The 22,199-nt window shown below is 33.8% G+C and overlaps 1 protein-coding gene across 1 annotated transcript; it reads right to left on the reverse strand.

Annotated features, from left to right (window-relative positions):
• Window positions 10,128-12,083, reverse strand: LOC109721800 (solute carrier family 25 member 44-like). Its single transcript, XM_020249592.1, has 2 exons — window positions 11,345-12,083; window positions 10,128-11,019 (listed from the first exon to the last, which is right to left on the reverse strand). Exons 1-2 carry the CDS (start codon window positions 11,789-11,791, stop codon window positions 10,465-10,467), a joined length of 1,002 nt encoding a protein of 333 aa, XP_020105181.1. The 5' UTR covers window positions 11,792-12,083; the 3' UTR covers window positions 10,128-10,464.

The raw sequence follows: 22,199 nt of genomic DNA on the forward strand, positions 1-22,199 counted from the left end.
AAGAACATCTTAGTTTCATGTGTTATTTGATAACGTATTTTGTCACATTTGATATGTTTGTTTGGACCGTTCTATACCCTGTTATCTATGATCGAATTCATTTTCCGTTTCTAATTAGACAATTTCTTGTGTCTATTAAAGAATTTGTTTATTTCACATTTGGTCCACTTATTTCCATTTAATTCAGGGTATATTTATGAGAACAAAAAAAAGATACGGCCCCTTGTATCGTCGGGAAAATAAGGTTGGGGGAGAAATAGAAAGATTTGAATCGTTTGATTCTCTTTTTAAAGAAAAATATTTCTATTTGTCTCCCACTATGAGAATAAGCATCAAGAGAAGTAATATAACTTGTCCTTTATTCGATCACCTTAGAATAATTTATGAGGATTCGCATCCAAATGTATGCCGGGAATATGTTATTCTATCCAAGATATCTCCTGATAATCGAATATTATCTTGCCTAATCTAATCCATTAACATCACATCCAAGTTCTCTTTATTGCACTTCACACTACACCAGGATAAGATAAGTTATTCAACCTATCAAAACCTAAAAATAACCAACTAATTAAATTGATATATTATTATTAGATATATTTGGTCCCCACCCCAAACAACACCCACAACAAAGCTTAGTTCTTTGGATTATTCCAACTAATTAATCTCCAAGCTTCTTATATTAACTACTAAAATTGTTGGTTTTGTGTTATCTTTATTGAATATATATATAGAGTGAGGCTACTATGCTATCGGGAGCACGGAGCCTTCCGTGCTTCCAGCTTTAGGCGAAAATTAAACCCGGGTTAAAAAACCCGAAAAGTTCCGGGTTTCCAGGTTATGGTAGTGAAACTCGAAATAGAATTTTCTCTCTCTCTTTTTTTTTGGAAAAGGTAGGTTTAAAAGCGGGAATCACAATAGTTTAAACTACACTTCTAAAAAAAAAAAATTATATGACTTTTTAACTCTTCTTCTTAATTGATAACCTGAACGTTTTCTATTGCCAATTTAAACTTAAAAGGTGCTTACTTAAAATATACTTTAATTATTTTGAAGCGTATGTTGTGAAGACGTCTTTGATGCATGTGCTCTCGTAGAACGAAGAAATTACGGTAATAACTGTAGAACGGAGAAACTACCCTTATTTGTAGTACTTAAACCGTGTTTCCCCTGTTTCTACCCGGTGATTAGTGGGAATAGAGAATAAATTATTTTGGAACTAGTACTTGTACGTACTAACCCACGTTCGATAAGTTTAAACTTCATGGGAGAGAACAGTTACAGTTTGGTAATCGATCGGGAGTACTTGGGTTTTCGTTAACGTAATCCATATTTTTTCGTACCGTAACACAGTAATAGCGCCGTTATTTAGGCCATAAACAGTTGTTTTCCCGTTTACTAGGTTGAATACACGATGAGAATTTCGGAAATAAACCTCTGAATACTATCTTTGGGATTTATTAATTCCTGGGTAGAATACTACTTTTCTTTGATTGGTAGTTAACCAACTCCACCCCAAACTCTTCCCAAAAATGGATTGAGTGACCGTAATATCACCGGATTCGTTAGGAATAGTACGTACGGAAACAAATGAATTAAAAATCCTTTACTATTGTACCAAGGATTTTCTTCCTTCACTTACCCGAACAGTAACTTCATTTTGGGAAAACCCACCTCCACCCCCTACACGACTCTTTCCAGTTACCTCAATGGTTTAATAATTCGTTTCTATATATCTCACCGTAATATAATACGTTTCCCAAGTACTCTAACCACACTCGAGATTTCTTTATTAATCTTCTCCCTGGGTTTTACCCCTCAATCCGTTATTAGGAGAGAGTAAAGATACTATTTCTCCACGATGTTAATACCTGTAGTGGTGATATGAAAAAGACAAAGAAAAAATTGAATATACAACAAATCCTAAACACCAAAACAACCGAATTTATTCAAGTTTAAAGACAAGACCTTATTATCCGAATCTTTTAGTTATTCAACCCAATCTAATTCAAGTTATTCAACTCACCTTGATGTCAGGTTTATTTGGGTTGCTATTCTCTGGGTTGTTATCTAGGTTGAAGGTTCATCCAACTCAGTCCAGCTTCGACACTCGCAATACCGATTCGGAATTCACACTACCTACGCGAGAAGGATAGTCATGTATAAAAACCTTATTAATCAATTGCGAATACTAGGTGTCGCAAGAAACATCATGTTGGTAATGTTTCTTCTAATAATGCATGTAATTCAATGAACCTTTCATTTTCTGTTTACCATATATCTTGTTTTAGGTCATTGCTAATATTGATCGGTAACAGTGGAGTTAAACATCGTGATCACCAAAAGATCAGTTAGGTGAGTGTAATTAAAGTTGTTGGAAAAAGAAAAATTTGAGTTTATTATCTATTTATTCCACGTCATCATATATTCTCTAACAAGAATATAACAAGAATGGTATTAAGTTTCCTACGTACGTACATCGTATAATTAATGGTAATATGTACGTTGAGTTTTCGAATACATACAAACATAGTTAAAGAGTGGATAGATTAATAATGCGATATGTTTAATGACTCTGTTAAACCACTCAGCACACTAAGTAGACACACGGGCTTAAAATTGCTATAAACAAGGTTAGATTTTAAGAGAATGTGTACGTTTACTGCATTTGAAATGGAAAAATCAATATAGTATAATAGATTTTCTAGTTAGACTATGTTCAGAATATCGTATCCCCTACGTTAGATGTTGTTCTTTGTATTTCTTTATGAAACTTTAATCAAACTCCACAGGTTCTACAACTTACATCGGGTGCACTAAAAAGTTCCGCTAGATATTTCTATGTCAGCCAGATAAGTTTAGCTAGATATTTCTATACCATGTAGATTGCCAATCTTACATATACTTGTACAGGAACTACCTGTCTGCACTAAATTATAAGAATATAGTTTAATACATATTTATATATTATATGCAATTAGGGCCAGATTGGGATTAGGTTAAAAGACAATGCTGAGGTAGAGGCCCCTATTCCCTTAATCTGAGCTTTGGAGGGCGAGAGAACGTCTAGCGCTTGCTCCTGCTTTGTGCTCATTTTTAGTGACGGATGTTTAGCCTATGTCTTTAGTTTTAGTACCGTCTTCCATGATAAAATCAAAGAATGTATCAAAGATTGGGTTCTTTGGAAGTGAAGTAAGGTTAAATTTAAGCGTTGTTTCATAAAATAATTTTTTTTTTTTTTTCTTTGATAAGTGTGATGGTTCAAATAGGGGAACTGCGTTATCTACCGCTTTACGTACGCATTCGAGGTTGGGGGATGTAGATGTTAAGGAATATTTTCTGTTTCAATAATTAAAAATTAAAAAAAATTCTTTTTCTTTTTCCTTTTCCTTTCTTTTTCAGGGAAACGAAACACCATGTTGTTTCGGGTGTTTTCTTAGTAGGTTGGATGTGTACTTAAACACCCTCTCTTTCTTTGCGTCCTCTGGATGTTACTCATTTTCCGATGTATTCACTCTGTAGGTTTCGTGGGGTGAATAATTGGGGTGGTACAGGATTATTCACAAGGTGTGTGGAGTGAAACCGTATTTAGGCACTCGCGTGCACGAGAGTTTTCACTAAGACACAGGCTCACGACAAACTCAATTCGATAAACTCAATTATGTGCTCGTCAAATTAGGTATCGCGTGCATACATGCATGTACGAGAGTTTTTATGAGCATATATATATTCACAACAAACTCATCAAAAAAAGCGAGAAAAGAGTAACTATAGTGAAAGCCGATATCGGTTGAAACATACATTGAAGACGAAGAACATATCTTTTCGATTATTTGTTCGATATATATGTTCGTACGCATATATAGTTTATGAGTTCCTTTTTGTTCTAAATGTGAAATTATCGAGTTTCATTCCTAAGATTATGCATGTAAGCAACAATAATGTATATAACTTCTTTTTTTCATGATCAAAACTGTGTGAAGTAATTAAACTTCTCACATTAATGTATCGATTCATGATCGAACACCTAACTAAGATTAACCCGTTCGAATGAAGTAGCTCTAGTAGATTACTATTCTTGTGAAGTAGATTCGTACTTTCGAGCCAAGGCAGCAGCGGCTTCGGACAACCACCTGGCGTCGAGCTGAGCATCTGAGCCGTATGCTGGGTGAAGAACACAAGGATTACTAGTATATCTCACTTGTATCAATCTCCCTGATCAAATTTTCTTGTACCGCTTTCCTAGCACTATTACCGATTAGTGAAGACGTTTCACGAAGATATATAAGCTCCAAGCTCTATCAAGATTATCGATCTAAAAAGTTATCGATCTACATGCCTAATCAGAGAATAACACTAGATTTTAATTGAAGCAAACGGCTTACGTACTAAGACTGAATGCATTATGTTTTCGACAACATCTTCGTTTCAGTTTTGTACACGATAGTACACTGATCGTTATTTATAATAATATTGTGAATGACTAGAAACCACCGAAGAGAAGAATTCTCTTCCGGATAATCTCGAACTCGATCATGGTGAACACGGAGGTGGTAGATGATTTACTATAAGTACGTACTGGGTTAACCAAAACTAAGGAACACCTCGAAGGGGGTGTATCTTATACTCCCAGAAGAAGTTGGGTTGTAGAAATGGTGGTGAGTGATAGCCGAGCAGCCGCAGCTCTCCCGAGGTTATAGGTGAACCCCTCCGAGGTGAAACCAGGGAACACGCTAACTTCTTCATGGTATCTAACGGACGAACTTCTCGAAATGGAAGCTTTATGTGTACCAACAACGCATCTACGTTGTAATCTAACACCTAGTTTTCGTGCATTTCTCTCTTATTTGCATATAGCTAGCGTAGACAATTATTGTTAAAGACGTTATAATATTTCATGTAGAGACGATCTGCACTTGGATCAGTTAATATGCTATTTCAACTGGTCAAAATTACGTAGAATAGACAGTTATTGTTTAAGACGATATGAAAAGTTACAACCTTCCTTTGATTCTTGCTTGGTAGCTCTAGGGTTCCCAGCATCGCTACCTCTACTAGCTGCTGCCCCTACTACAGCCCGACCGTTCCCTCCTCGCGCTGGAACGCCGCCTCCTTCACCTGCTGCTCGAGGAGCAGCCTCCCCTTCTTCACCTTCGGTCCTCCTTCGAACCACCAAGGAAGAGGGTACCTCTATATGTCTTCTCTTCACGTGAGTGTTTCTTCTCTCTTTATATCTCTAGTATGTATATTTAATTCCACATACAAACCACAACAACTTACCATGAATATCGCAATCTCTCTAGATCTCTCTCTTTCTCTCTCTAGATCTCCTCATCATAACTTCTCCGCCGATGATTGCCTTTCCACCACCGCAACTTTCTCTCCTCTGATCGTTTACCACACCTCGCCACAACACCATAGTAATGTACACATATGTTTAACTCTTCCACTACATGTACATGCGTACGGAAAGTGTCAATATGAGATACCAACCCACCCAACGAAATAATAACTGATTCAATGAACTGAGTACTTACACCCAAAACCTTAACGAGAAATAAGATCTCTATTCAATCATGTGTGTGTGTGTATCTCTTTCTCTCTCAACTCGACCGGACCTTACGATAATTACTGTTTAGCTGAAGCAACGGTGGATAAACAAAAGTTACTACCTCGGAGATTTAGCTGTTAATTGTGGTAACTTATACTAAATATAGTAAACTTCATAGATCTTTGGTTTAAAATATAAAAATGCTATAAGAAGAGAACAGGTAGTTCGCCTGTGTTTTTATTTACCGACTTTTATTTATAGGAAGTTTTTCACTATTATTTTCAGAACATTAATTCTAGTTTTCATATCTAGAACAAGATTTAATAAATTTTTTGAAAGATTGGTTTTAAGTTAACTAAACCTGCAGAATATAGCTGGTAATTTTAATGTTTAAAATTTTAGGAAACTAGTAATCCAGTTACTACAGCTTTTCTAAACTTTAAATCAAAGATTTATAAAGTTCACCATATCTAGTATAAGTTTCTACCGCTAGCAGTTAAATCTCCGAGATAGTAGATTTTGTTTATCCACCGTTGCCTCAGACAAACGATGATTATCATAAGGCCGAGTAGTTGAGAGAGAGAGAGAGAGAGAGAGAGAGAGAGAGAGAGATATATATATATATATATCATCCAGAACACACGATAATCCTCGTGCCTCCGAAGGTACAAGCATTCGACAAAAGCAGCCACCTTGAAGGCTTAGTTATTAGCCGAGGCAATCTGAACTAGATCGTATAAACTTCTTAAATCTTTTATTTAAAATGCTAAAAAGCTATAGTAAATAGATCACTAGTATTCCCAAGTTTTAGTTATTAAAAATTACCAATTACATATAGCTAACATTTAAATTACTACATCTTCATAAATTTAGTCTATTTTAAAACTATCTTTAAAAAAATATCATAAATAACGTTCTAGTTATAGAGATTGGCTTTTAAAATTCTCAGGCCGATGATATGAGAATACTCATGCTAGCAGAAGCATGAGTATTCAACAAAAGCTACTATTTCGAACGCTTAGCTGCTGGGTATGGCAATTTGTAATAGATCTCGTAAATTTTGAAGACTTTTAGTTTAAAATGTTAAAAAGCTATAGTAAATGGAATGCTAGTTATCGAGTGTTTTAACTGTTAAAAATTGCCGGCCATACACTATGAACGATCAAATTGCCACATTTTCTTAGCTTTATCGAACTTAAAAACTATCTTTTAAGATAAGTAATGGATCTATTTCTAGTTATTGGGAGTAGAATTTAACTTCTTAGGCTAGTAGGTAAGAATCCTGCAACAAGCTAAAACTGGCAAGTAAAATATAGGCGAAGCATGAGTATTCAACAAAAACTACAACCCCTAAGGCTTAGCTGCTAGGTGTGGCAGTTTGTACTAGATCTCATAAACTTTGAAGATATTTTATTTAAAGCATTAAAAAACTTTAGTAATATTTCAGGTAGTTCGCCTATATTTTACTTGCCAGTTTTTGCCTATATTTTACTTGCCAGGTAGTTCGCCTATATTTTATTTGCCAGTTTTAACTTGTTGTAGGATTCTTACCTACTAGCTTAAGAAGTTAAATTCTACTCCCAATAACTAGAAATAGATACATCTCACTCAGATGAAAAGATAGCCTTCAAGCCTCGAGAAAGCTAAGAAAATCGAGCAAAAGCTACAACGCTCAAAGCTTAGCAGCTAGCCGAGGCAATTTGTAACTAGATCTTATAAACACTCGATAAATAGCATTCCATTTAAAATATTAAAATGATATAGTAAAAGGATCACTTGCTTCCCCGAGTTTTAGTTGCCGACTTTTATTTTTAGAATGTTTTACATTATTATACTGTAATTTTAAAATTTAGTTTCTATAACTAGAACAAAATATATCATATTTCTTAAAAGATAGTTTTAAAGTGCACTAAACCTATAAAGATATAGCAATTTGAACGTTTGCCGAGTGATGCCGGTAACTTTAAATAATTAAAACTCGGATAAGCTAGTGATCCGTTTACTATAGCATTTTAGTATTTTAAATAAAAGATCCATGAGGTTTATGAGATCTAGTTTAAATTGCCTCGGCTAGCTGCTAAGCTTTCAGCGTTGTAGCTTTTGTNTATATATATATATATATATATATTTTGAATAAAAAGCTGTAAGTCAAAATTTACTTCAGGAATGGGAGTGTGATGTATCTTTCAATGTTACAACATAAAGAACACGTAACAAGCAACTTGAACACTCGATTGGAATTATTATACGAGAGTTAGGATAAGTAGGAAACTATAAAAGGACTTCAATCTATAGGGGATACTACGAAGAGATACTTATAAAATAATGAGGGAAAATAATGCAAAGTTTGACTCCAAAGTTTGGGGAAACACACACTAGTAGTGACATGTATTATATCTTAATAGGTGTCTTAACCCTTCAATGTTGTGAATGGTCTCTCTTACATCACCAATTATTTGTAACAATATTATGAAAATATGAAGCAATTAAAAATATGAATTCAGTTAGAAATATAAAACAATTAAACTTTGAACTCAGAAACTCTATTTGTGCTAGGTACGGTCAATAAGAGACTAAAATTATTATTTTTTTTAAAAAAAAAAAATAACATGCTATCCGTTTTGTTTATTTTTTAGAAAAATAAATTTAGCTGGATATGTAAAGTAACTAAATTTTAAACTTGAGACCTATGGTGCCAACCAAACTATTTGTCAATTGCGCTTGAGAGGACCGTTAAGAGACTAAGATTGCTGTTAATAAGAAATTAACTATATGTTTTACTGAAAATTTTATTTTAATTAGATGTGGATTAAAAAAAAAAAAAAAAAAAAAAAAAAAAAAAAAAAAAAAAAAAAACTCACTTATGCCTTGATAATACAAGTACCTATAAAATAAAAATCTAGAATAATCCCATTACTTTTTCAAGAACGAACAATCTCACCATTTTTGGTAACCATTTCGAAAAAGTTATAATTCGGTGAAAGAATAAACCTTTTCAGTGATGCAATTATAACCCTTGTCAACATCTAGAACACATTTAAAAGCCAGAAACAAGATGATTACAATAGAAAAACTTTTAAAAAATAAGTACAATCATATACACAAGTATTAAAAAAAAAAAAGAGAGAGAATGAAACAATAGGCTTTGCCACCATACTTATCTACATGGTAATAGATAATAATTTAATTCATATCCATACATGTTTATCTGTTTTATTTTTGGAATCTCTTGTACCATTCATGTCATGTCACTATTGTATGGTAATTCTTTGTTAATAAGTGGTAAATGGCCAAGATTAATTCTTCAAATTTATTTTATTAGTTATAGGTTTTGTTTGGACCAAATCAACAAAAACCTCCTCATTTTTGTTTTTTTTTTTTTGACCGAATTTAATATGATATAGAAACGAAGGCTAGAAACAGAATTATACTTTTAAAAATAAATTTATCTGAAAATATAAAGCAATCAAGTTTTCAATTTGATATTTCGAGTACCAAACATCAAACTTTTTATACTATTACTATCCATAACTTCGTGGTACTCCGATATCTGATCAAGAGGTCCAGAGTTTGTTTCTCGCTGAGTGATTTAGACTCCAACGTTTTAGGAGAAAGGATAAAAAGAAAAAAAGAAAAAAAAAAGTAAAAAAAGTACAGGATAATTTGCTCCCTTTAGTGGACTTGTTGGCCCCACCACTACCCAACCCAATCCAGAATCGCTGGACTAAAACGCAAAAGCTGTAAGCGTACACGCCCCACACAAGAAAAGGACTTATTTTATTTCTTATGCCCCTAACTTGGAAACAACTTGATGTAAAAACTCTCCTTTTTTTTTCATTCTATGTTATCGCTAAATTTTAAAGTTATCACTTTCTCTCGTTAACTTTTATTTACTTGTTCTTATGCACTGATCCCCCCACAAGCGCCGAGCTTTTATTACTGAATAAGCAAAAATCTTTTTCTTTTTTTTTTTTAACTGAAATTTATGGTAATTTGTCTCAATTTTACTTAAAACTTTTTTACCCTTTTTATGTATTTCTTATCATAAAAAATGGTGATAAATAAAAGATAACTCAGAAAAAGACTCACCTGATAACAGGATCTCTCTCTCTCTCTCTCTCTCTCTCTCTCTCTCTCTCTCTCTCTATATATATATATATATGTATATAAGGTTTTATGTTTTTGTGGAATGCAAAAAATGGTCAGATCAAATATGCCATCTCATTAATTAATGGATTAAAGTCGAAGCATTTAATTAACAATATCACATCACAATGTCTTTAAAAACTTCATACTTCCCTTATCCTCTGTTTGAGACACAATAATTCATCAGCACTGTGAAAACCCTTCCACCAACCAACCAACACAAATTAGCCTCAAAACAAACTAAAAAAAATGAAATTGGATGGATAATATGCAAGGAAGTCCCCTCAAGAACCGCCCATCAACATTTTCGTCAGCTAAAAATTTCAAAAATCTATTGAGTTCAACAAATTACTGTCGAATTTAGTAAAAAAAAATTTTAGATTGTTTGGTGCGAATGATTTGAATCGAAATAATCGAAAAGAAGAAAGTGTGAAACATTTTTTCTACTAAATAAACAAAATTTGAGAAAAGTCTAAATATGTTTTACATACAAAGGACTCATAATTCATTCGATCTTATTTTCCATTGCAGTGCCATTCCTTTCATCAGTGTCACAGTGGCGACGACGACGACGACAACAACAACAACACTACTCACCCACAAAATTGCTATGCCTTCGTGCTCCACCATCCTCTCACACCACTCCATCTTCTTCTATCGATCTATCTAACAAAAAGAAAACTCTTAACTTTAATGTACATGATGATGATCTTACAAAAGAGAAGAAGAGAATAAGAATATATAGATAGATAACAACATATTTTGGGTCACAAAGATCCCTCCTTTGCGGAGAGCCTCTTGAGGAACTCATAGGTGGTGATCATGGTGGCGGCGGACATCGACATGGACGCCCACCGCGGCCCCAATCCCCGATAGCACGCGGCCCAGCCGCCCTCACGCAAGAGCGCCCGCACCGTGCGCCGGATCGTCGGCCTCGCCCCGCCTTCGTCGAGCACCTGCATCCGGGTCTTGATGGTGTCGAGCGGCATGGTGACCACCGCCGCCGCACCCCCCGCCACCGCGGCGCTGAGGCCCTGCACGGCCACGACGGAGCCGGACTCGGGCTTGTAGCCGTTGGCGCCGTCGTAGCCCACGGCGCCCCAGATGAGGCGCTGGGTGACGGAGTAGGACGCCCACCACACGGCGTTGGAGGGCGCGTAGGTGAGGATGGACACGCCGAAGCCGCGGTAGAGCCCGCGGGGCCCGTCGCTCATCAGGATCTTCTTGAAGGCGTCGATGCCGCCGCGGTACTTGGCGGAGGCGGTGGCGCAGCCCTGCACCATGAGGCGTTGGCTGATCACGTCCACCGGGGTCCAAACCACCTGTGGAGTGTGGAGTGGAGGACACATCAAAATACCGTTCTCTAACAACTTAAACTTTAATAGATTCTACACTCAAACTTTATAGTTACTTGATACTAATAAGGAGAAAGGAAAAGAAAGCTAAAGTTAATGGCTTTTTTTTCCGTCTAAAATTGTAAAGGAAAAAAAAAATCAATTTTTTCATCTAAATGACACAAAATATCCATTGTGCATTAAAAAAAAAATAAAGTAGAAAATTGAATATAGGATAATTTAAAAAACTAATACTTGTATTTAGTTTAAGCATGCTTTTAGAGCAATCTTTGGTGGTGGTTGTTTCGCGAACCTGAGCGGCGACGGCGGCGCTGATCCCAGCGGCGGCGGAGGAGGCGGCGGAGGCGGCGGGCTCGGGGACGCCGAGGCGGAGCGCGGCGGTGCCGACGCCGCTCTTGGTGGTCTCGAGCGCCGCCATGTAGAGGGCGCGCGCGGGGACGGTGCCGGCGAGGGAGGTGGCGAAGCCGCGGTAGAACCCGCGCGGGCCCTCGCGGCGGAGGATCGCGGCGGCGCCGGCGCGGAGCGGCGACGGCGACGGCGACGAGTGCGCGACCTGGAGGCGCGTCTTGAGGACCACCGCGGGGTAGAGCGCGGCGGAGACCGCCGAGAAGAGCGCCGCGCCGAGGAAGAAGAAGCGCGACTTGTCCAGCATCTCCCAGTTCACCTCCGCCGGGAGGTGGATCTCCGCCGCCGCCGCCGACGCCGACGCCGCCTCCGCCGCCGCCGCTGTGAAGCTCATGTCTCCGTTTCCTCTTTGCCTACACCACCGATGGCCTCCCCTTCATCTATGCTCGACCCTGACCCTAAGACCCCGTCCCTAAAAACCAACCCTAATTGCTTAGCTAGGTGCGCTCAAGATCTACTCGATCGAGACGATGCCGTGGAAGAGCGGATTCGCGCGGCGAGATCACCGCGAAGACAAAACATCTCCAAGCTCTAGGGTTAGGGTTAGGGTTTTGGAGGTGGTTGAGGGAGAAATGGGGGAACGAAGAGGGGAAGGAGAAAACGCAGAGGGAGGGGTGTGAGATTTTTTTGGATCTCGGGGGATTTGTTGCATTTTATAAGACTTTTCCTGCCGGGTTGTCCAGGCGTCGCCGGTAACCGCCACGTGTCGGTAGTGCTTGAGACGTTTGCGTGGACCAAGTCCACGACGAGCCGATCTTAAAACCACACTCAACTCGCACAGTCACTACCAGGAGTCCTGGTAATGTGATGCATCTATATTTATCCCGTTAAAATAGGTTTTTATTTTATCCTAATAATAATGGATAAGACTTTTATATAAAAAAATAAAACATAAAATAAAAAAAAAACATAAATCTTTGTCATGAAAGAAGAAAAACTAGGGTTAATTTCATAGGTACCCTCTCAACAACCCCTAATCACATAGACACCCTTCAAAAATTATTAATATCAAAATTGCCCTCCCCACATTTAGTAAAATTATCAAAACTACCCATGTTACTTGAATTTCCGAAAAAAATATGGCCAAAATACCAGTTTTACCCCTCTCACTCTTACAACATTTATAATACATATTTTTTTATAAGTATTTTTTAGTTTAATTTAATTTGTTTTTTATTTACAGTTTAATTTGATTTTTTTTTCAAAAAAATTATGACTATGAGTTTTTTTCATATTTTTCTTTTTATAGTTTACTTTGATTATTTTAATTATTTTTTCATTTAAAATAGAAAACTATCAAAAAAAATTTTCAAAGATAAAATAGAAAACTATCAAACTATATATAACATAATATAAAGATTTAAAAAATAATCAAAGTAAACTATAAAAAGACAAATATGAAAAAAAACTCATAGTAATATAAATTAAAGCTACAATAAAGAATTTTCAAACTACATCTAAAACAATATAAAAATCTTAAAATAAATCTAACAAAAAGTATCTAATTATTCCATTTGTAATTAAACAAATAAAATGAATATATACTAGTTAAATGAAATAAAATATAGACATATTAAACTAGTTAAAATGAAGACATATTAAATTAATTAAATTAAACTAGAAAAATACTTATAGTAAAAGTATATTATCTTGGTAATAAAATATATATTATAATAGTTGTAAGAGTGAGAGGGGTAAAATGGGTATTTTAGCCATATTTTTTTTAAAATATAGGTAATAAGGGTAGTTTTGATAATTTTACTAAATTTGAAGGGTATTTTTTATATTAATAATTTTTCGAGGGTATCCATGTAATTAGGGGTTGGTGTGAGGGCACCTATGAAATTAACCGGAAAAACTATATGTTAATATCAACATCCGATCACATATATAATAACAACGTAATAAGTGACAAGTTTCATTATATTTTACAGAATATAGTTTATATTATATTGTATAAAAAAAGATTAATATTTATACTAATATTATGAGTTGGACTGGGCTACTATTAGTAGCAAAATCTAATTATTGCTACCAGTTTTTTAGCCTTTGGATCAACTCTTTTCATTATTTCTAACCATTGGATTAAATACTATAACCCAGTAGGGACCACTCAACCCTAGGGGGACCACTCCACTCTAACCAACTAATATCATCCTGATCTTATAATTTTTCATCCAAGGGTTAAAAATTTGATAGCAAAAAGAGCGTTTTACTATTAATAGTATTCCAACCTAATTCCTAATATTATACCATTTAATATTGTTATTTTATTTTACACATTATTTTAACTGTTTGCTAGAAGTTTATTGTATTACACTTTAATTCAGAATTATAAAATGTGTCATAATGTAACTTTTAAGTATAGCTAACATTATTAGCCAATAATATTAAAGAATATTTGATTTTTAAAACTTCTACTCTTTATTAGATAGTAAAAACTAACCAAATGTATTTAAAAAAAGAGTTCAGATAATTTTGGTACTTCGAAGAATATTTAATATGCCTACCTTTCATTTATACTAAATACTAAAATATTGTACAAAAATAGTTATGGCAAAATTTAAAAAATTAAAAAAATTACCATGGAATGCAAAATTTGATTTATGCTTATCTTTTTCGTAAATATTCTTTAATTTTTGAACAATTAACGGATATACCAAAGATTCAAATATTAAGCTTTCGAACATCTGATTTTTTATAAAATTGCAATTTGTTAGTGAACTTAAGAGGAGTTCTTTTTGCTGACGTGGTGGACCTGGTCCAGGCAATAAATGCACGGAGTCCACAGGGGGAGTGTGGTGGGCGCGATTACCGCGATGGTGACGTGGAACTTTATCCACACTGTACGGCCGGCTACCGCCTACTCCCGGTAAACATATCGGATGCTGTGCCCACTGGAACTGGGACTCGATAATGTGACCCAGGTCATTCATTGGCTCTTTGTCCACTAAGAACGCTTCCCAATGGATTGGTCCATATTTTGAGTAGCAATGTTGAGTGGGTTTACTAGAGTAGGATAAAGTTGCTTCAGGAACCGGTGGGACGTTCCCCGCCCATCTTATCGGAACAGCCAGTGTCGGAACGGTGGGCCGAGAAATTATTGCGTGCGCTCGGTGTACAACAACATCTCATACTCGGTTCCACTATGAAACTTCATAATAAATAATAGTATTTAAAAATTATAGCATCTATCAGTTCCCCGTATGCTCACGAGATTAATAAGTTGAATGGGTTGAGTCCGATAAGTTGAATAAGCTACGGCTCACTATAAACCTAACGACAAGGGACTCAACATTAGACCGAACGTACAGATTGATTGAGTTACATCAAAATCTATAAATTTTGTTACTTATTTCTTAAAGTATAATGGATGTGTTCTTTTTCTATCAGCATGTGATTTGGAATTGTTGGTTAGTGCTTACGATCCGGCAATGTTTATTTTCGTTGTTTGTTTTATCGTAACTTCACCTTTAAGGGTTCGTTTGTTTTTGTGTAAGTGAAAGGGTGGAACTCACATTTATCACTTCTATTATTTATTTTTGTGTAAATAAAAGATATAATGTAATTAAAGTTATATTAGACCTCCATTTCACTTAATTACTCTCGACTTCCTCCTTTAAAATGTCAAATTCGACTTCCGCCACACTCAACCTACTCTAAAAGATTTATTAAACAGTAAAACTTAAATTCTATTTTCTTTATAATAGGTTAGAATTACCTTATTTATAATAATTTAGGATTACCTTTAAATAAAAAAAAAAAATTAATTATATAATAAATTAGATTTTATAGCAGTAAATTTATCACTATATTTAGGAGTTAACGGGGTACACTTAATTACATTAAAATAAACATTGAAACTCAAAAAACTAATTTCACCGGCATCAAATTACATCAAAATAAACAGAAAAAATAATTGAATTTAACATTCAGATTGTGCGAGTTACATCTAAACAAACAACCAAAAAGTAATCACACTTCAGGAAAACTCAAACCCCACCGCACTTAAGTTACGTTGGATTTACAGATTCGTCAATCCAAACGCCTGCGAAACTTGAACTTTTCAAAATAGTGCAGGCCAAAGTAAATTACGAAGAATAAAAGAGAGAAAGAAAAAATTATAAATATGTTTCTCATATATATATCTTTAATTTTTAATTTTTACGTCGTTCACTTTCTGCCAAACTAACGGCAAAATTCAAATTAAAAACTTTAGTTCAACAGCTATTCAAACAAATGTGAGGTGAAAAATATTTTTCAACTAAATTTTAATTTACTCTAATAAAGTTTATTTCAACTTAAACTTCACCTTTGGAAAAACAAACTTCATGTATACAGCGGATCCAGGCATAATTTTCCCCATCAGAAGCGGCAGGTCCGGCGGATCTAGGCCGTTGGATCCATAAAGGCCCACGGTTAGTGTACGGGTCCACGTGGGCAATCGGTGGGCGTGAGGAGCACTCGGATTGGTTGACGTGCCACGTGGGGATCCACAATTGGCTACGAGGAAACGTCGCGCCCGTGGATTTGGATACTAGGGATAGAGAAAGGAAAAAAAAATAATAATAATAAAAAAAGGGGAGCCTATCATGCTATCATGCACTGCTACCTGAGTGTGGGGCTACATTAATCAAACGGCGCTCAACTCGTATCATTTTTTTTTTTTTGGTGCTTGTACTTTTTCGGAGTAAAATTGTACTCTAACTCTTGTACTGTGCTGATTTTTAAATTTCGTACTCGATTGAGGTGGTAGTATCTGAGAGTTTCTGCGTACCCGCTGATTCCGCTGCTTATCGAGCCATCTGAACCATAGACGGAACCATAGACGGTGATTCAACTAACTTTAAAGCTGGAGTTCCTGTCCACCTCCTGATCTCGCCACTTGTCGAGTCATCTGAATCGTAGATGGTGATATATATACGTACGTAGGAGGAGAATTACGGTATTATTTTCTGAGCTAAGTGAAGTTTTATTTTTAGTTCTCGAACTTTTTAATTTGATATTTATGATTATAAGTTTTCAATATGATTTCAGTTTATTTGTTGCTAATTTTTTGTTTAATTTTAGTTATTATTTTAGAGTGAGTCAAAATTTTATGGCATATAAATGTACAAATACTCTGAGTGTAAATAATAATTTACTAGCTAGAGAAACATAAAACATAGCTGGGACTAAAGTAAAATAGTTTTAAAAGTTTAGAAATTATTATTGTGAAGTTTAGAAGTTAGAGGAAGAAAATAAAAAATTGCTGAGACTACTTATCACCACCTAATTATAGAAATTTATTTGTATTCTCTCTTAGTCAAGCAGTCAAAATCCTCTTTTAAGTAGCATCTGAAAATTCTCAGGAGCAGCAATTATTTCAGAGTAATCATCGTTGAAAATAGAATTCAATGTCTCTTTCATGTCAACGTCGAGAGAGAAAGAGAGAGCGAGAGAGAGAGAGAGAGAGAGAGAGAGCTTCAATTCTAACCATCATACAGTGTAAATTTTAACCTTTGGGATAACCAAGAAGCAACCCACTTAATTGCAATTAAAAAAAAAAGTCCTTAGTAATTGTAGAAAAAGTATCATTATTTATAAAAAGCAAAAGGAGCCAAAATTTATATAGTTCAACCTAGTATAGTTATAGGGCCGCTAATTTCTTGTAACGTTGCGCGCAGAAATTTTTTTACAAAAGAGAGAGTAATAAACTGCTTTTTTTTTTTGAGAGAGAGATAGATAGCACGCTATTCGCTTCGTTTATTTCATTTAGAAATAAATTTAACTAGAAATGTGAATCAACTAGGATTCGAACTTGGGTCTCGAGTACCAACCACCAAACCCTTTGTCACTTGCTTTAGGGACGGTCGGTAGAGTAATAAACTGTTGACTTTCGGGTTTTGTGGTTGGTTAAGTAAATTACAATTATTTATCATTCACTAGCTAATTATATTAATTTCATTTTAGATGACTAAGTCTTAGTAAAACAAGAAGGTATGAAAAAAAAAAATAATAATCTAAAGTTCACAGCTGTTTGTGATCAATATATATTTGCAAAAGTGGGCATATATAATATTATGAGTTTTATATACTAACTTAGCAACTTTTTTACTGTTTTATTAAATAGTAATGATGCAAGATAAGATCGTGACTATTTTAGTAATTCAATATTGAGTTTTTAAAGTTCATTAATTATATATCAACAACCAAGGCTCCAAAATTTAACTCCTCCATAACTTGCATATATATCCATTATCATAAATGCATCAAACACACACAGTTGATTTTACCTGCACCTAGAGTAGTAGATCCCCTCATCAACAGTGAAAAAATTTCTATTTCTTTCTCATAACTTGCTCATATTAATTACTTTAATTAGCGCGAGCAAATATCCGACTTCTGCTTTTTGAATAGAAAAACAGTTCGATTAGTCAAAAAACATAATTTGTTATTATTTAATACGAAATCGTCAATATGCGTCATTTGGATCATAGATGATGAGCTAGGTTGGAAATTAAAGAGAGTGAGATGTCACAGCAAGGGATTTTTTTTTTTTTATAAAGAAACACACTTATTTACTACTTCAAAAGCTTTTTCAACCACCTATTAGAATAACCATTCCATCATTTTTCAATTTATGTAGGAAAAATGCATCTACAGTGACTGGAGTAATTGTATGTGCTGTGTGGAATTAGATACATAAAATAATGGAACTAATTATTAACTCAAATATATCTATTGAACTGATCAACTGAGCCACCGTTTTTGTGTATTAAATTTTAATTTGAGTCATTTGATAACTCTTCGTCGACAAAAGGTTGTCAAAAGCCTGATATTTAATAGTAGTCGCTTAGTAATAACGTAAAATTAGCTTTAATATCATATTATGAAAGAGATCGATTTTATATATATCTATACTATATATAAAAGCGTATAAGAATTCCGACTATGGCAGACGGAATCCAAAAAGAAATAAAATAATATTCCCTATGAATGGTTATGTTTAATTTGTTAAAAATATCTCAAATAAAAATTAACCGTTATGATCAATCTATTAAATATAAAATAATATTTCCTACGAATGATTATGATTAATTTGTTAAAAATATGTCAAATAAAAACGAACGGTTATAATCAATCTATTAAAATTCTACTACATATAAAAATCTATTCCCTATAAATGGTTATGATCAATTTGTTAAAAAAATATCTCAAATAAGAACAGTTATAATCAATCTATTAAAAAATAGCATTCGCATCCATCTATAAATTCAATCCTATTATAATCAATTTGTTAAAAAATATCTCAAATTAAAACAAATGGTTATGATCAATTTGTTAAAAAATAGCATTTCCATTAATATATTTTACATTAAAATTAAAATTTGAGTTTAAATTATGAATTAAATTTATTTTTTTGATATTAAATTTGAATTAATAATTAATTTTTTTATTACCGTGGATCAAAATTAAATTTTAAATTTTAAATTAAATGTGAATTAAATTTTGATGCTTTTAGTTTAAAATACATATTTAAATTTGATTCATCAAAAATCAAAAAGTATATAAAAATATTCAATGTATATAAATAAAAGAACACGGTAGGATATTATAAATATTTTCTAATAAAATATAACACATTAATTTATAAATATAAATTTTTCTGTAAAATTTTGGATATATATAATGTACAAATTTATATTGATTTGAAATAAATTATAATAATTGTTACATGCATTTGCACGTGCATTCAACTAGTATATATATATATATATATATATATATATATATCGTAGAAGATAATTTTTAAGTGATATATACATTTTTTTTTTTCTTTTCAATCCATTTTAACCGGCAATTAATAATGGCATGCTAGATTCGATGAAGAAACTAATTAAATCTATTAGATTACTTTGTAAAATTTGAGCTGCCAAGTAAGATGAATCTTGAGAATCTAAAAGAAGGCTTGGTTTTTGGTATACTAAATATTACATGAAAATTTCAACACCGCATATTAATAAAAAAAAAAAAGAAAGAATCTCATCCATGCAATGCACATTGTGGTATTGTTAAATATAAAATTATATAAATACCGTTCTTTAATAACTTAAGTTTTTAAAGTACAATGATTGTTTCACATAGTATCAGAACATGAGGTCTTGAGTTCAAGTCATGCCAGACCCCTAGCATAATTAATTTCTTCCCATTTAATTCAAGCCCACGTCATGGGCCGACTAAAAAGTCTCGAGCCCAGACGTGAAGGGGAGTGTAAAATGTTTAAATACCGTACTCTTTTAGAGTACAACGGTTGTTTCACATGGTATCAGAGCAGGAGATCTTGAGTTCAAGTTATGCCAAACCCCTAGCATAATTAATTTCCTCCCATTTAATTCAAGTTCACATTATGGGCCTTACAAAAAGTCTTGAGTCCAGACATGAGGGGGAGTGTTAAATATAAAATTATATAAATATCGTTCTTTAACAGCTTAAGCTTTTAAAGTACAATGGTTGTTTCACAGAAACCATTCATATTTTACTTGTTTACTATTAACAAATTATATTATCAAAAAAAAAAAAAAAAAAAAAAAAAAAAAAAAAAAACCATATCCACCACCATGCTGAGAAAAGCCCATTTTTTTATTGGGCCTTGTTGGGCCGCTTTGAGGATAAAATCTTGGGCCTCGTCGAGACATTCGCGGAACTGCTAACAATTCAGCGTGAGTTTTTATTTATTTATTTTTGACATAGATGCAGAATTAAGCATACCGTCCGACTGGTATAGCAACTGGTGGTAAAATTTTATGTTCAGATTTGCAACATAAAATTCAGGGGTTATTTAATCTTGTGATTGGACTTTATGTTGCTGATTAAAGTCAAATGGACACACTATCAATTGTTATCCTCCATTTGGATAAATAGTGGTTTGTATAATTAAGTAGCATAGCCCACTTTTAAAATAAAAGAACTTAATTATTCAACCATCTTGGACTAAACTTTCGCGAAATCGCGCTCAGATTTTCGCGAAATTTGAATGAAGGACCTGTTTGGCTCGATTTCCGCTTATGCTTTTAGCAGCAGTAGTAAATTCTATTTAGTGCATATAAAAATTTAGGATTTATACTACAACCAAAAGCGGAAAATGAGATTTGAAACTTCGAAAATAAAAGTTTAAGCTTGATAATTCTAATATCTTGAAAAAAAAATAATTTGTTCAGAGTACTCATAATAATAGTAAAGATACTATTTTATCAAAGAACATAATACTTTGCTATATGTCTAAACAAGCGCAAAATTTAATTATCGGATCCAAATGTATCAACAATTAATATAGGTGAATCTTCTTTATAAATTAAATATCAAGGGTAAAGTTTTCTATCAATTATCTATTTAAGTGTTAATTCTATTTATTGTTTCTCATTGTATAAGCTTATTTATTCATTTATTTATTTAGTCCATTACTCCCACTCTTTGTGTGCTGGGTATATAGTAGCTTTTGATTAGCTAGGGACCTAGGGCATCATTAATTAATAAGATTTAAAAGGCATTTACAAATATAGAGTAGGAGTGATATATTTTTGTGAGTAGGAAAACCATCATACGCGTAAGTTGTTCTGAATGATGGAGATTTCGATAAGGATGATTTATATTATCAAATATGATTTAATATATTTCAAATATTTAAAAGTTAAATTTTATAACTTTTTAAATTTATAATAAAGTCCTTGAAGCGGGTACGAAATGGGTGGTCAAAAATCAAATGATCTTCTTAATTATAAGAAAAGGTGCTAGGATTTTTAAATTCATGATTAGATTTTTTGATCTTGATCTATATAGTAAATAAAATTTTTTTATCAAGAATTCAATCGATTCTAATTCTTCTGCACCATTAATTAGGAAATGCCTCGTTTTGGCTATTAAAATTATAATTTTGAGGTTCTTGTATAGTAAGATATATGATATAAAAAATAAAATAAAATATTTTTTGAGAGATAGGTAGCACGCTACCCGCTTCGTTTATTTCATTAAGAAATAAACTTAGCTATAAATGTGAATCAACTAGGATTCGAACTTTGGACCTCAGATACCAACCACCAAACCCTTTCCCACTTACTCTAGGGACCTAGGGCATCATTGATTCGAAAGCTCTATATTCAAAAACGGCTTAAATACTTTAGATCATATATGATCGTCGATTCGGAAGCTCTATCATTGAAAACAACTTATAAGTATAAAGGGCTCTATACTCATAAGAGTATAGTAGCCCTAGCCTATATATATATAGAGAGAGAGTGGAGCTAGAATACTTTTACAAGTATCACCTGGGTGGTGCTTTAGAGTTTTTAGCCCTTGGATGGAGAGATGTGAGGTTGAGATGATGGTGGTAGGTGGTGGTAGGTGGAATAGTATTTGATCCAAGAACTATTAGTAATTAAGAAGTAGATCTAATGGCTAAAAACCTAATAGCACCATGGAGGTGATACTTGTAAAAGTATCCTAGCTCAACTATATATATATATATATATATATAGAGTTGAGCTAGAATACTTTTACTAGTATCACCTCCGTGGTGCTATTAGGTTTTTAGCCATTGGATCTACTTCTTAATTACTAATAGTCATTGGATCAAATACTATTCCACCTACCACCATCTACCACCGCCTACCACCATCATCTCAACCTCACATCTCTCCATCCAAGGGCTAAAAGCACTAAAGCACCACCCAGGTGATACTTGTAAAAGTATATATATATATACT

The sequence above is a fragment of the Ananas comosus genome, linkage group 15 (assembly GCF_001540865.1).
Source record: "Ananas comosus cultivar F153 linkage group 15, ASM154086v1, whole genome shotgun sequence".
Classification (NCBI taxonomy): domain Eukaryota; kingdom Viridiplantae; phylum Streptophyta; class Magnoliopsida; order Poales; family Bromeliaceae; genus Ananas; species Ananas comosus.